Source organism: Nycticebus coucang, chromosome 18 (genome assembly GCF_027406575.1).
Source record: "Nycticebus coucang isolate mNycCou1 chromosome 18, mNycCou1.pri, whole genome shotgun sequence".
Lineage (NCBI taxonomy): Eukaryota > Metazoa > Chordata > Mammalia > Primates > Lorisidae > Nycticebus > Nycticebus coucang.
This window is the reverse complement of record NC_069797.1, coordinates 52598507-52614859: the sequence shown is the minus strand read 5'-3', so window position 1 is coordinate 52614859 and position 16353 is coordinate 52598507. Positions and strand designations below refer to the sequence as shown.

At 45.6% G+C, this 16353-nt stretch overlaps 1 protein-coding gene and 1 pseudogene across 2 annotated transcripts in view; both read left to right on the top strand.

Moving 5' to 3' along the window:
- Positions 1-1338: 1338 nt before the first annotated feature.
- B4GALNT2 (beta-1,4-N-acetyl-galactosaminyltransferase 2) overlaps positions 1339-16353 on the top strand; it is a 44928-nt gene continuing 29913 nt past the window's right edge. The window contains exon 1 of one of the 2 annotated variants that reach the window (XM_053568995.1): positions 1339-1454. In XM_053568995.1, coding sequence (XP_053424970.1) covers positions 1441-1454 — 14 coding nt within the window. In that variant the 5' untranslated portion in view covers positions 1339-1440. Of the gene's footprint in view, positions 1455-1572; positions 1906-16353 lie in introns of those variants that run through there. The other variant, XM_053568996.1, reaches the window with a different exon arrangement.
- Positions 1761-16201, top strand: LOC128570175 (respirasome Complex Assembly Factor 1-like; annotated as a pseudogene).

Genomic DNA, 16353 nt, shown 5'->3' with positions numbered 1-16353 from the left:
ATTTTTCCCTTTCATTTACACTACCTTGTATGTATCTTAAATCCTCTGGAGACCAACAGGGTATAATTAACTATGGTATACCTTTAAAAACATTGCTCATCCTATACGCATTTGGCACACCATCCTTATTTCTACTTAAAAAATGCTTGTGTTTTCTAGTTGGCTAGGTCATTACCATACAATCACAATTGAGATGAGCGCCGCACCTGGCTTTCGAAAAGGGCCACGCAAACACTAATTTCATCTGAAATTCACCAGACTCTTTCCTCCAGACACACAGGCAGTTTCTTGGCCTCCCGTCTGTTAGAAGGATTCAAACCACACTCCAGCTTTCCTCTCCCTGAATCTTTTCCCAGGATAGTTCAGATGAAGAGCAGGGTGAAGCAAGAGGATGGAGGCGGGGCATGAGCTCCTGGCCAGCCGGTTTGGTTGGTGGGGCGTGAACTCAGCTTAGCAGGAAAGGAAAGGTCGGGCCACCGCAATAGGGAACTAGCGGTGGCGCCGAGCTTGTGTTTCTCGGCAAGGTGAACAGGGAAGCCCGATGACCGGCCGAGGAGAAGAAAGCCATCCAAGACAGAGATCAGACGGTGTGTGTGTTGGGGGCGAGCGGTGTTGGGAGAGAAGTGCTCGCACAAGGTGCGCTGCGGGTTAACCGTGTAGTGCGAGGACTGATTCCTGGTTCGGTGGCCTGGGGAAGATGACCGGAAGCCCGGGGACCCGCTTGCTCCTGGTGGGAGAGGGGGACAGGACAGACCCCAGGTCCCGAGGTTCCCTGCCCAGCCTCGCCCGCCCCTTTCCATCCTGAGGTTTGGGTAAAACTCGGAATCTATACGATGCCCTTCAAAGAGACCTCCCTTCCCCCTGTACACGCGGTGCAGCCCACGGGCCTGGGGGCAAGTGGAGGCGTCTTTATTTTTAGCTCGGAGTCCCAGAGACATAAAATGCTCGACTCGCGACTCACCCAGACTCAGTTTGAATCCTAGTTCCTCCACCAATTTGCTGGTTACCCACCCCCCACCTCAGTTTCCTCGTCTGAAAGGTGGGGCTGATAAGTGCATTCACCTCTTAGGGCTGTTGTGACGAATAAATGACATACGCAGGTAAAGCATTTAGCGCGGAAGCCCCTACTTACCTAGTGAGTACCACCAGCAGGGTCAATAGTCAATACTGTCACCTTCTGGAGTTCTCCTGGGGGTGGGACAGCGGCGGGTCTGTGAGCTGCAGGGTCTACTGGTTCCTCGACCACGACAGAGATGTCCTAGCCTAGGCGCACAGAAACATCTAGGGCGTGGCGGGTGCTGGGGCGTGGGCGGGGACCGCTCCAGGCTCTGCTGGCTTCCTCCACCTGCCCTGCTACCGGGTGGGTGCCAGGGCTGAGCAACGGGCGACTTGGCTGCCGGCTGGGAGAGGTCCGGCGGTCCAAGGGCAGCGGGATCCGGGATGACTTCGAGCGGGTGAGTGTCCCTCAAGCAGAGGAAAGTGAGAAGACAAACTTGCCAGCCCAGCACGCAGCGCCCCGGGACCTTTCTGCCCTCTCCCGAGAGGGCAGGTGTCCGGATGCGGAGGGAGCAGGCATTTGGCGTCTAAATTAAGTTCAGCCCCTCCGCCACATAAGTGGCTGTCTCAGCTGGACCACTACTGGAGCGGACGCTGCCGGGAGCCAGCGTTTCGGTTCCGAAACGCTGCGCCCTTAGGAATCGGGAACGCTAGTTTTTCGTGGGAAAAAATCAAGGTGGGGGTTGCCTTTCGTGGCCCAGAAGATGTTTCGGGGATATTTGGCCTTGGAAGCGCAGAATTTGGGGCTCGCGGCTTGGAATCTGGAGGCGCTGATCAAGGCTGGAACCCACTTCCTGCACCCGGGAAAATCCTTCATCAGAAGGGGGGATATGGGTTCTCGGCTCCCGGGTACCGCGGGCTCTTGGCAGTGGGGGATCCAAGGGTTCATCCCTTTCCAGCTTCCGAAAACAGTCCCGGCAGACTCAGCGAAAGGTCGGATTTATGGTCCAGGCAGAGCCGAAAACCCTAACCAGTGTCTGTTGTGTGGCTTTGCGTGCTAAAGAGCTTCTAAGGAGGGATTATAATAATTGACAGGGAAGTGGGGCGCGATTGCTCACACCTGTATTCTCAGAACTTGGGGAGGCTAAGGTGGGAGTATTTCTTGAGACCAGGAGTTCAAGACTAGCCTGGGCAACAAAGCGAGACCCCATTGCTAAAAAAAAAAAATACAAAAGTTAGCTGGCATAGTGGCGTGCACCATAGTCGCAGCTACTCGAGAGCTTGAAGCAGAAGGATCATTTTAGTGCAAAAGTTTGAGGTTTCAGTGAGCAATCATGACGCCACTGCACTTGAGTCCCAGCAACAGAGTGAGACTTTATCTCAAAAACAAACGAACAAAAAAAAAAAAAAAAACAACGGATAAATAGGCTCAGCGCTCATAGCACAGTGCTTACAGCTCCCGCAGGCCACATGCTCCAAGGCTGGCGGGTTCCAACCGGCCTAGCCAGTTAAGCAACAATGACAACTGCAACAAAAAAATAGCTGGGCGCTGTGACAGGTACCTATGGTCCTAGCTACTTGGGATCCTGAGGCAAGAGAATCGCTTGAGCCCAAGAGTTGGAGTTTGCTGTGAGCTGTGACGCTACAGCACTCTACTGTGGGCGACATAGTGTTACTCTGTCTAAAAAAAAAAGAATAAATAAATAAAAATAAGAAAGATTTGGAAGGCTAAATTAATTTTTGTAAACCACGAAGGATTAGAAATACACTGTGTGCTCTTTTATCTCTGAAGTTTTTGTTTGTATTTTTGAAAACTCTGGAACAATCGTTAAACATTGACAAGGAAGTCATCTCACAGAAATACAAAAACATATTCATGAGATGAAATTTTACGAGCATTAAAAATAATTTCATATTGGGTGGCGCCTGTGACTCAGTGAGTAGGGCGTCGGCCCCATATACCGAGGGTAGTGGGTTCAAACCCAGCCCCGGCTGAACTGCAACCAAAAAATAGCCAGGCGTTGTGGCAGCGTCTGTAGTCCCAGCTCCTCCGGAGGCTGAGGCAGGAGAATCGCGGAAGCCCAAGAGCTAGAGGTTGCTGTGAGTCCTGTGACATCATGGCACTCTACCAAAGGCAGTAAAGTGAGACTCTGTCTCTACAAAAAAAAAAAAATAATAATAAGTTCATATTGAACAGAGGATGATGCTGTATGGGTTGGGGGAGGAAGGTGGCTGTTATGGTGTTTTTCTTGTTGTTTTTGAGACAGTGTCTCACTCTGTCACCTCCAATAGAGTGCAGTGACATCATAGCTCACAGCAACCTCAAACTCTTGGCCTCAAGAGATCAATCCTTTTGCTTCAGTTTCCTGAGTAGATGGGACTACAGGCTCCTGTCACAACACCTGGCTAGTTTTTCTATTTTTAGTAGAGAAAGGATCTTTTCCTTGCTCAGGCTGGTCTGGAACTCCTGAGCTCAAGCAGTCCTCCTGCCTCAGGCTCCCTAAGTGCTGGGACTACAGGTGTGAACCATGAACTGCTATGCCTGGCTGACATCATTTTTCTACACATCTTAAAGGTGTAGTAGAATATACAGGGGAAGTCATTTGAGCCTGGACTGTGTGTGTGTTGCGGGTGGGGTGGTGGTGGTTATTTTCAGATTCAAGTTATTTGGTAGTAATAGAATGATTTGAAATTTTCTATTCTGAATAGTAAGAATAAGGTAAGAGTTTACTTATTTCCTCTACATTTTTAAGTTTATTGGCATCTGATTATTCATTTATTTTCTTATTACTTCTTTAATGGCTTTGGGGTCCAAGTGATGCTCCCCAGTGCTCCTGACATTGGTGATTTGTCCTTACTCTCATTTTGTCTTTAACTTTCTAAAGAGTTCATTAATTTTATTAATTTTAATTTTAATTTTTGGTAGAGACAGAATCTCATTTTATCACCCTCGGTAGAGTGCCGTAACGCCACAACTCACAGCAACCTCCAACTCTTGGGCTTAGGCGATTCTCTTGCCTTAGCCTCCTGAGTAGCTGGGACTACAGGCGCCCGCCAGAACGCCCGGCTATTTTTTTGTTGTTATAGTTGGTCTGATCCAGGTTCGAACCCGCCACTTTTGGTATATGGGGATGGTGCCCTACCCACTGAGCCACAGGCGCCACCCAATTTTATTAATTTTTAAAAATAAAACAACTTTGGTTTTACTTTGGCTTTGATATTCTGCTCTTTATTATTTTTTTCTTTTTGTACAGTCTCACTTTATCACACTCTGTACAGTGCTGTGGCGTCACATAGCTCATAGCAACGTCCAAATCCTGGGCTTAGGCGATTCTCTTGCCTCAGCCTCCTGAGTAACTGGAACTACAGGTGACCGCCACAATGCCCGGCTATTTTTTTGTTGCAGTTTGGCCAGGGCCAGGTTTGAACCCACCACCCTGGGTATATGGGCCCAGGATCTTTTTTTTTTCTTTTTTTTTTTTTTTTTGTAGCGACAGAGTCCCACTTAATAGCCCTCGGTAGAGTGCCGTGGCATCACACAGCTCACAGCAACCTCCAACTCCTCGGCTTAAGCGATTCTCTTGCCTCAGCCTCCCGAACAGCTGGGACTACAGGCACCCGCCACAACACCCGGCTATTTTTTTTTTTTGATTGCAATTCAGCTGGGGCCGGGCTTGAACCCGCCACCCTCGGCATATGGGGCAGGAGCCTTACCGACTGAGCCACAGGCGCCGCCCTGGGCCCAGGATCTTACCCACTGAGCCACAGGCGACACCCTTTTTCTTTTTTTTATGTGGGCCTAATTTACTGATCTTTTAAAATTTTCAAAATAGATGTTTATGTAGCTTGATGATTTTCAGATTTTCATTTCTAAGTATTCAAAGCCATACCTTTCTAAGTAATGCTTTAGCTATATCCGAGCATATTTGGTAAGTGGTCTTGTTTATAATCATTTAGTTCAAACTATTCTGAATTGTATTTCTGAATTTCCAAACACATGGGGATTTTTCTTTTGTTGTGCCCATCTAGCCTGATTGCATTGGAATCAGAAAATATACTCTGTATTATTTAAATTCTTTGAAAATTTGGACATTCTTTTTATGACCCAGGACTAGTTTAATTTTTTTTTTTTTTTTTTTTTAATTTGGCCGGGGCTGGGTTTGAACCCGCCACCTCCGGCATATGGGACCGGCGCCCTGCCCGCTGAGCCACAGGCGCCGCCCTAGTTTAATTTTTGTAAATGTTCTGTGGGTATTTGAAAAGAATGTGTATTCTGCAGTGTTCTGTGTATCTCTGTTTATATCAAGTTTGCCAACTGTGTGGTTTAAATCATCTAAATACATATTAATTTTTTTTTTTTTAGACAGAGTCTTACTTTGTCACCCTTGGTAGAGTGCTGTAGTGTCACAGCTCACAGCAACCTCAAACTCTTGGGTTTAAGCGATTCTCTTGCCTCAGCCTCTCATGTAGCTGGGACTACGGGTGCCTGCCACAATGCCAGCTACTTTTCAGAGACGGAGTGTCACTCTTGCTCAGTCTGGTCTCGAACTCTTGAGTTCAGGCAGTCCACCTGCCTTGGCCTGCCTAAGTGCTGGGATTACAGGCATGAGCCACTGTGCCCAGCTCAATACATACTAATTTTTTGTTTGCTTGCTCTATTGGTTGCATTTTAAAATCTTTACCATGATTGTAGATTTGTCTATTTCTCCTTGTAATTCTTATAATATTTTGCTTTATGTATTTAAAGCTATGTTTTTGTTTTTGTTCTGAGACAGAGTCACTCTTTGTTACTCTTGATAGAGTGCTATGACATCGTAGCTCACAGCAACCTCAAACTCTTGACCTCAAGCGATCCTCTTGCCTCAGTTTTTCATTTTTAGTAGAGACAGGGTCTCACTCTTGCTTAGGCTGATCTTGAACTCCTCAGCTCAAGCAGTCCACCCACCTTAGCCTCCCAGAGTGCTAGGATTACTGGTGTGAGCCACCATGCCCAGCCTTGAAGCTATGTTATTGGGATAAGGAAGTATTATACCTTCCTGTGACATGAATATTTTATAACTTTGAAGTATTCCTCTTTATCTGTTGTTGGATCCTTTTTTTTTTGTAGAGACAGAGTTTCACTTTATGGCCCTCGGTAGAGTGCCGTGGCCTCACCCAGCTCACAGCAACCTCCAACTCCTGGGCCCAAGCGATTCTCTTGCCTCAGCCTCCTGATTAGCTGGGACTACAGGCGCCCGTCACAACGCCCGGCTATTTTTTTGTTGCAGTTTGGCCGGGGCTGGGTTTGAACCCGCCACCCTCGGTATATGGGGCCGGCGCCCTACTGACTGAGCCACAGGAGCCGCCCTGTTGGATCCTTTTTTTTTGATACGGAGTCTTACTGTCGCCCTGGGTGGAGTGCCATGGTATCCTAGCTCACACCAACCCCAAACTCTTGGGCTCAAGCAATCCTCTTGCCTCAGCCTCCCAAGTAGCTATTTTTTCTATTTTTAATAGAGACAGAGGTTGGTTTTGCTCAGGTTGGTGTTTGAGCCTTTTGTCTTAAAGGGTTAAAACATTTGATACTAATATAGAGATATCAATATTATCTTGGTTATACCTGCTATATTTATCTTGCTTTTTACTCTCAAACTTTCTATACTCTTACGTTTTAGATATTATCTCTTTTGAGCTGCATACAATTAGCTTTCTTTTTTCCATCCAGTCTAACTTTGTCATTTAACTAAATCAATGTATGTTTATGTAATTATTGATATAGTTGGTTTAAATCTAACATTTCAGCCTGGTGAGATGGCTCATGCCTGTAATCCTAACATTCTGGGAGGCTGAGGTGGATGAATTGCTTGAGCTCAGGAGTTAAGAGACCAGCCCCAGCAAAGGCGAGACCTCATCTCTAAAAAAAATAGCCGGGTGTTGCAGCAGACACCTGTAGTCCCAGCTACTCGGGAGGCTGAGGCAAGAGAATCACTTGAGCCCAAGAGTTTAGGTTGCTGTGAGCTGTGACACGAAGCACTCTACCAGGGCTAAATGAGTAAGACTCTGTCTCAAAAAGATAAAATAAAATAACTTGGCAATTGTCTTCCTGGGTAATGCAAAGCCCTTTGAATTATTTTAGTTTATTTACTGACTTTCCTGACTTAATGTTGTTATTTTTATTTTTAAAATTCTGTCTTACTGAGCGGCGCCTGGGCTCAGTCGGTAAAGGCGCCGGCCCCATATACCGAGGGTGGCGGGTTCAAACCTGGCCCCGGCTGAACTGCAACCAAAAATAGCCGGGCGTTGTGGCGGACGCCTGTAGTCCTAGCTACTAGGGAGGCTGAGGCAAGAGAATCGCTGAAGCCTAGGAATTGGAGGTTGCTGTGAGCTGTGTGATGCCATGGCACTCTACCTAGGGCTATAAAGTGAGACTCTGTCTCTACAAAAAAAAAAAAAATTCTGTCTTACTTTAAACTAAACAGTATTATTTTATTTAGTCAATATTTATTTTATATTACCCACTGAGTTTTTGACATTGTTACCTTATTTTTATTTATTTATTTATTTTTTGTGTGGTTTTTGGCTGGGGCTGGGTTTGAACCCGCCACCTACGGCATATGGGACTGGCGCCCTACTCCTTGAGCCACAGGTGCTGCCCTACCTTATTTTTTTTTTTTCTCTATTACTTAGGCTAGAGTACCGTGGCATCAACATACCTCACTACAACTTTAAACTCATAGGCTCAAGTGATCCTTTAACTTCAGTCCTCTAAGTAGTTGGGACTACAGGCAGTACGCTGGCCTAATTTTTCTATTATTTTTGCAGAGACAGGGTCTCACTATCTTCCTAAGGCTGGTGTTGAACTCCTGCCCTCAAGTGATCATCCCACCTCAGCCTCCCAAAGTGGTGGGATTATAGATATGAGCCACCAGGCATGGCTCACCATGCATGGGTCAAAGAGACTATTTTTGAACTTTCCAGCAATTACTGTAAGGATGGGTGATAGCCAATTTTAATTTCTTCCAAGAAAATAAAGAAAGGTGGTATGATTTATACTCTTAGTATTTTAAATAATTCATAATTATTATACAATCATATAACAATTCATAGTTACTATGTGTATAATTTGAATGAGTTTCTGTTACTTGCAACTAAAAATCCTGACCAAAATATCCAAAAGTAGTGTGTATATATCACTTTTGCCCCAAAATAACAGTTTTGGTTATTAACTTAATAAACGTGAAATGCTACTTCAAAGCCTTTTTATTTCTGTTTATTTTTATGTGTTTATTTTTGAAACAGGGTCTTGCTCTGTTGCCTGGGATAGAGGACAGTAGTGTCAGCATAGCTTACAGCAATCTCAAACTCCTAGGCAAGAGCAATCTCCTGCCTCAGCTTCCCGAGTAGCTGGGACTACAGATGCCCACCATGACCATTGGCTAATTTTTCATTTTTAGTAGGAATGGGTCTCCTTCTTCTTAGGCTGGTCTTAAACTCCTGTGCTCAAGTAATCCTTCTGTTTTGTCCTCCCAGAGTTCTAGGATTACTGGCATGATCCACCACGTCTGGCCCAAAGTTATTTTTAATTTCAGTATTTTAAATTTACAAGTAAAAACAAATCGTTTCCTATGTGTCAGTCATTACTTCATGTCCTGTGTCCATTTATAAACTGGTGTCTTGGCTGGGTGCAGTGGCTCATGCCTATAATCCTAGCACTCTGGGAGGCCCTGGCGGATGGAATGCTTGAGCTCAGGAGTTTGAGACCAGTCTGCACAAGAGCAAGACCCCGTCTCTAAAAATAGCTGGGCATTATGGCGGGTACCTGTAGTCCCAGCTACTTGGGAGGCTGAGGCAGGAGGATCACTTGAGCCCAAGAGTCCAAGGTTGCTATGAATTATGCTGCCATGGAACTCTACCAAGGATGAAAAAGTGAGACTCTATCTCAAAAATAAATACATAAATAAATGTCTTGATGTTTTGCTTTAAGTGAATTAAAATGATTAAGTGTTTGCTCTCTGATTTCTTAGGAATAATTTCAATAGTCTAGTATTACTATTTTTTTTTTTGTAGAGACAGTCTCACTGTACCACCCTTGGTAGAGTGCCGTGGCGTCACACGGCTCACAGCAACCTCTAACTCCTGGGCTTACGCGGTTCTCTTGCCTCAGCCTCCCGAGTAGCTGGGACTACAGGTGCCCGCCACAACGCCCGGCTATTTTTTGGTTGCAGTTTGGCCGGGGCCGGGTTTGAACCCTCCACCCTCGGTATATGGGGTCAGCGCCTTACTGACTGAGCCACAGGCGCCGCCCTTAAATACAGTTCTTTTTTTTTTTTTTTTTTTTTTTTTGTAGAGACAGAGTCTCACTTTATGGCCCTCGGTAGAGTGCCGTGGCCTCACACAGCTCACAGCAACCTCTAACTCCTGGGCTTAAGCGATTCTCTTGCCTCAGCCTCCCGAGTAGCTGGGACTACAGGCGTCCACCACAACGCCCGGCTATTTTTTGGTTGCAGTTTGGCCGGGGCCGGGTTTGAACCCGCCACCCTCGGTATATGGGGCCAGCGCCCTACCGACTGAGCCACAGGCGCCGCCCCTTAAATACAGTTCTTAAACATGGTCCAACCAGAATAGCTGACACATGTAGTTAACATTTAGACTAGTCCCCACTGGAGCTCATTAGCAGTATAGTTTTTTTGTTTGTTTTGTTTTGAGACAGAGTTTTACTTTGTCACCCTCGGTAGAGTACTGTGGCATCATAGCTCACAGCAACCTCAAATTCTTGGGCTCAATTGAACCTCTTGTCTCAGTTTCCCAAGTAGCTAGGACTACAGGTGCCTTCCACAATGCACGGCTAATTTTTTTTTTTTTTAAGATATGGGGTCTCACTCACTTTTGCTCAGGCTGGTCTTAAACTCCTGAGCTCAAGAAATCCACCTGCCTCAGCCCCTCAGAGTCCTAGGGTCACAGGTGTGAGCCACTGAGCCCAGCCAGTATAGTTTTTTTTTTTTTTTTTTGTAGAGACAGAGTCTCACTTTATTGCCCTCGGTAGAGTGCCGTGGCTTCACACAGCTCACAGCAACCTCCAACTCCTGGGCTTAAGTGATTCTCTTGCCTCAGCCTCCCAAGTAGCTGGGACTACAGGCGCCCGCCACAACGCCCAGCTATTTTTTTTTTTTTTTTTTGGTTGCAGTTTGGCCGGGCCGGGCCGGGGCCCGAACCCGCCACCCTCGGCATATGGGGCCGGCGCCCTACCGACTGAGCCACAGGCACCGCCCGCCAGTATAGTTTTAATAAGATAGAATATTTGTACTTATCTGATAAAAAAGTAAACATTTGTTAATAATCTACCACAACAATTTCTGTAATGACTGCATCACAAAATGCTGTCTGTCACTAGCTGGAACCAGGTTTAGTGAGTCATAACTTCGAGAACTTGACTAAAGGTAAGTAAAGGTTCATTTTCTGCCAGTGTTTCTGCTATGTGTCCTCCAAAGTTCATGTGTTGGAAACTTAACCCCCAGTGCAGCAGTGCTAAGCTGTGGGACCATTAAAAGGCAATTAGGGTCATGCCTGTAATCCTAGCAGTCTGGGAGGCCGAGTCAGGTGGATTGCTTGAGCTCCTGGATTCAAGACCAGCTTGAGCAAGAGTGGGACCCCCCCACCCCCATCTCTATTAAAAATAGAAAAACTGAGGCAAGGGGATCACTTGAGCCCAAGAGTTGGAGGTTGCTGTGAGCTATGATGATGCCATGGCACTCTACCCAGGGCGACAGCTTAAGACTCTGCCTCCAAAAAAAAGGCAATTAGGCCATGAGGATGTTGCCCTCATGAATGGATGAGTGCTGCTATTGTGGGAGCAGGTGCCCTATGAAAGGATGAGTTTGGTTCTCTTTGGGTGGCGCTTTCTAGCACTCACCTGCCCTGACACCCTCCACTATGAAATGATGCAGCAATAAGGTCCTCACCAAATGCTGAGCAGATGCTAGCACTATGCCCTTGGACTTTCTGGCCTCCGGAACCATGAGCCAAATAAATTTCTTTTCTTTATGAATTACCTCATCTATGGTATTCTGTTATAGCAATGTAAAACGGGATTAAAACAATTTCTCTAACTTGATTTCTTTAACTATTTCTATTTTTCCTGAATATCATTTTATTTATTTATTTATTTATTGAGACAGAGTCTCAACTATGTCGCCCTTGGTAGAGTGCCATGACATCACAGCTCACAGCAACCTCAAACTCGGGCTTAAGCAATTCTCTTGCCTCAGCATCCTGAGTAGCTGGGACTACAGGCGCCCGCCACAACACCCAGGTATTTTTTGGTTGCAGTTGTCATTGTTGTTTAGCAGGCCCCAGCTGGGCTCGAACCTGCCAGCCTCAGTGTATGTGGCCAGCACCCTACTCACTGAGCTATGGGTGCCAAGTCCTGAATATCATTTTAGAAAATTTAGATGTGACAGAAATATATTATAAAGATAGTGAAAACTCCACATACACTTTTTTTCCCTCCCACCCGCCCTCCACATACACTTTTAAGTATATACTTAAGTATTTCTGGACTTTGTTTCATTCATTTATTTGCTTATTCTTGATCAGTATCATGTTTTTAATAACTGTAGCTTTATAATGACTTCCCTCTTTAGTAGTAGTAGCCAGCTTTCTTATTTCTAGTATTTCCTTGCTACTATCATGTGTTACTTCCAATAAACTTTAAAGTCATTTTTATGAATAAAAAATTCTGTTTACTTTCTTTCGTATGTTATTATATTGAATTTATAGGCTAACATATGGTAAAGTTACATCTCTATAAAATGGAGTTATTCTAGTCAAAAATAAGGAATTTAGGTTGGGAGTGGTGGCTCATGCCTATAATCTTAGCACTCTGGGAGACCGAGGTGGATAGATTGCTTGAGTTCAGGAGTTCAAGACCAGCCTGAGAGCAAGAGTGAGACCTCGTATCTACTAAAAATAGTAAAACTAGCTGGACATGGTAGCTGGTGTTCTTAGTCTCAGCTACTTGGGAGGCTGAGGCAAAAGAATCACTTGAGCCCAAGAGTTTGAGGTTGCTGTGAGCTATGATGATGCCATAGCCGTCTAGGTATGGTGACAGAGTGAGACTCTGTCTCAAAAAAAAAAAAAAGAATTTATCTTCATTAACTCATATGTCCCTAATACAGTTATAATTTGCTTAATTCTTTATTTTTGTTCTGTGGAAAAATTAATACTTGATCACTACAAAAAAGAAAAGAGAGAGTATAGGAATGTTGATTGAAAATTTTTTCCATAATCCTATTACCTAGCACAGACCTAGGCCCTTGAAGCCTTGGCTTTCCAAAGTTCTGGGATTACAGAAGCAAACCACTGTTATGCTGGTCCCAGCTGCATTTTTTTTTTTTTTTTTTTTTGAGACAGAGTCTCACTGTGTTATCCTCAGTAGAGTGCTGTTGCATCGTAGCTCACAGCAACCTCAAGCTCTTGGGCTTAAGCGATTCTCTTGCCTCAGTCTCCCAGGTAGCTGGGACTACCAGTGCCTGCCACAATGGCGGGCTATTTTTTTTGTTGCAGTTGTAATTGTCGTTTAGCTGGCCTGGACCAGGTTCGAACCCGGCTCCCGTGGTGTATGTGGCTGGTGCCATTACCACTGTGCTATGGGCACTGAGTCATTTGTTTTTTCTATCACCCAGGGTAGAGTGTAGTGACATCATCATATTGCAACCTCAAACTCCCAGGCTCAAACAATCCTCTTGCCTCAGCCTCCAGAGTAGCTGAGACTACAGGTGCCTGCCACAACACCTGGCTAGTTTTTCTATTTTAATATAGATGGGATTTCACTCTTGGTTTAGACTGGTTTTGAACTTCTGGCCTTAAGCAATCCTGCCTCAGCCTCCCAAAAGTGCTAGGATTATAGGCGTGGGTCACCTTGCCTGGCCTAACTGCTTTTATTAATGGAAACCGTTTTACTAGAAAGAATGACTATTAGAGCCAGGTGTGGTGGCTCACGCTTGTAATTCTAGCACTCTGGGAGGCCGAGGTGGACAGAGCTCAGGTGTTTGAGACCAGCCTGAGGAAGAGGGAGACCTCATCCCTAAAAAATAGCCAGGCATTGTGGTAGGAACTGTAGCCCAGCTACTTGGGAGGCTGAGGCTAGAGAATCACTTAAGTCCAAGAGTCTGAGGTTGCTGTGAGCTATGACACCATAGCACTCTACCGAGGCTGACAAAGGGAGACTCTCTCTATATATAAATATAGTGGCTCCGCACCCATAGCACAGTGGTTACAGTACCAGCCACACACACCAAGGCTTGGTGGGTTTTAACCCAGACTGGGCCAGCCAAACAATGATGACCGCTGCAACAAAAAATAGCCAGGAATTGTGGCAGGCATCTGTAGTCCCAGCTACTTGGGAGGATGAGGCAAGAGAATCACCTAAGCCCAACGGTTTGAGGTTGCTGTGAGCTGTGACACCACAGTAGTTTACTGAGGGTGACATAGTGAGACTCTGTCTCAAAAAAAAAATATATATATACATATATAAAATAAAAAAAAGAATAACTATATTCAGACTTGTGTATTTGATAGGTGTTTTCTCAACAAATGGACCATGTGATTCCGTCACTAAGAAAATAATTGATGAGGCTGGGCTCAGTGGCTCAGGCCTGTAATCCTAGCACTCTGGGAGACCGAAGCAGGTGCATTGCTTGACCTTACAGGTTCGAGACCCACCTGAGCAAGACAGAGACCATCTCTAAAAATAGCCCAGCATTGTGGCTGGTGCCTGTAGTCCCAGCTACATGGGAGGCTGAGGCAAGAGAATCACTTGGCCACAAGAGTTTGAGGCTAGGCGCCCATAGCTCAGTGGTTAGGGCGCCAGCCACATACACTGGGGCTGGCAGGTTTGAACCCAGCGGGGCCTGCTAAACAACTACAACTGCAGCAAAAGAAAAAAAAAATAGCCAGGCATTGTGGCAGGTGCCTGTAGTCCCAGCTACTTGGGAGGCTGAGGCAAGAGAATCGCTTAAGCCCAAGAGTTGGAAGTTGCTGTGAGCTGTGACACCATTGCACTCTATTGAGGGCGACATAGTGAGATTCTGTCTCAATTAAAAAAAAAAAAAAAGAAAATCATGGAAGAAGCCCAAGTGCCTATCGACCCATGAATGGATTAATAAATTGTGGTATATGTACACCACGGAATATTATGCAGCCTTAAAGAAAGATGGAGACTTTACCTCTTTCATGTTTACCTGGACGGAGCTGGAACATAGTCTTCTTAGCAAAGTATCTCAAGAATGGAAGAAAAAGTATCCAATGTACTCAGCCCTACCATGAAACCAATTTATAGCTTTCATATGAAAGCTGCAACCCAATTATAGCCCAAGAATATGGGGAAAGGGGAAAGGCAGGGGAGGGGAGGGAGGGTAATTGGTGGGACCACATCTACAGTTCATCTTAAAAGGGTACATGTGAAACTTACTAAATGTAGAATATAAATGTCTTAACACAGTAACTAAGAAAATGCCATGAAGGCTATGTTAACCAGTGTGATGAAAATATTTCAAATTGTATATAAAACCAGCACATTGTACCCCATGATTGCATTAATGTACACAGCTATGATTTAATAATAAAAAAAAAGAAAAACAACTGATGGTATTTGTTGTGAATAATAAAACTCAAACTTTCAAAAACCTTAGAACTTTGCAAAACTTCTGTCTATACCACGAGCTTGACAGCTTCTTAGTATTTAAAGACTTTTCTGATGGGATTGGTATTAATTTATTTGAATTCTTAATACTGTATTAATACTTAAGTACTGTATTAATACTTAATACTTAATTCTTAAAATTAAGAAATGCATCTACATTTGGAAGATCTGTTTATTTGAATTTTCTTAATACTGTATTAATACTTAAGTACTGTATTAATACTTAATACTTAATTCTTATTTTTTTTCTTTTTTTGTACAGACAGAGTCTCACTGTACCGCCCTCTGGTAGAGTGCTGTGGCGTCACACGGCTCACAGCAACCTCTAACTCTTGGGCTTACGTGATTCTCCTGCCTCAGCCTCCCAAGCAGCTGGGACCACAGGCGCCCGCCACAACGCCCGGCTATTTTTTTGTTGCAGTTTGGCTGGGGCTGGGTTTGAACCCGCCACCCACGGCATATGGGGCCGGCGTCCTACTCACTGAGCCACAGGCGCCGCCCAATACTTAATTCTTAAAATTAAGAAATACATCTACATTTGGAAGATCTGTATAATTTGAACAATAAATCAGTATTTTCCACATGACTAATGCATAATGTTATACAATCATGCATGAAGCCCAGCGTTGTGGCGGGTGCCTGTAGTTCCAGCTAATCCGAGGCAAGAGAATCTCTTGAGTCCAAGAGTTTGAGGTTGCTGTGAGCTGTGATGCAACAGCACTCAACCGAGGGCGACAAAGTGAAACTCTGTCTTCAAAAAAAAAAAAAAAGCTGTGGCTCAGTCGGTAAGGCGCCGGCCCCATATACCGAGGGTGGCGGGTTCAAACCCGGCCCCGGCCAAACTGCAACCAAAAAATAGCCGGGCGTTGTGGCGGGCGCCTGTAGTCCCAGCTACTCGGGAGGGTGAGGCAGGAGAATCGCTTGAGCCCAGGAGTTGGAGGTTGCTGTGAGCTGTGATGCTACAGCACTCTACTCAGGGTGACAGCTTGAGGCTCTGTCTCAAAAAAAAAAGAAAAGAAAAAAGAAAAAGAGAGCCAGCAGGGCAGGTTGACCGAGTCAAAGGAACGGCAGCGCAGTGTAGTAGTGTCAGACCGCTGAGCTCGCCGCGGCTCTCTGTGCCGTGACCCGCGACCGCAGACTCCAGCTTCCCTTGGCTGGGCCCGCGCGCCCCAGCCAGGACAGGAGGAGGGGCTGCCTCCGCCGCAGCTGGCCAAGGGGGCCCTGACAGTCTCTGTCTGGAGCAAGCCTGGGAGGACAAGGATGAATTTTTAGATGTGACCTACTGGTTCAGACAGATCATTGTTGTGGTCCTGGGTGTCATCTGGGAGTGTTGCCATTACGAGGTTTCTTGGGACTAGCAGGATTCTGCCTAACTAACGCAGGAGTGCTGCGCCTCTACTTCCCAACTACCTACAGATGGATGCGGAAGAATATGGCGGCACGAGGGAGCTCACGAAAGAGGCGTTTATGACATCTTTTGCCTTGTTCACGGTCATTTGGATCATCTTTTACCCTGCCATTCACTGAGCACAGAAACATGATTGCTGGGGAACCCCAGCCCCTTGGAACCTGAAAGACACCTGTTTCCTGGGCCGCTAATCAGTGTGTTGGGCGTCAGTATTTTCTGCAAGGATTGTGACCTGACATCACCTTTGGGGGAAACAGTTCTGAATTTGTCC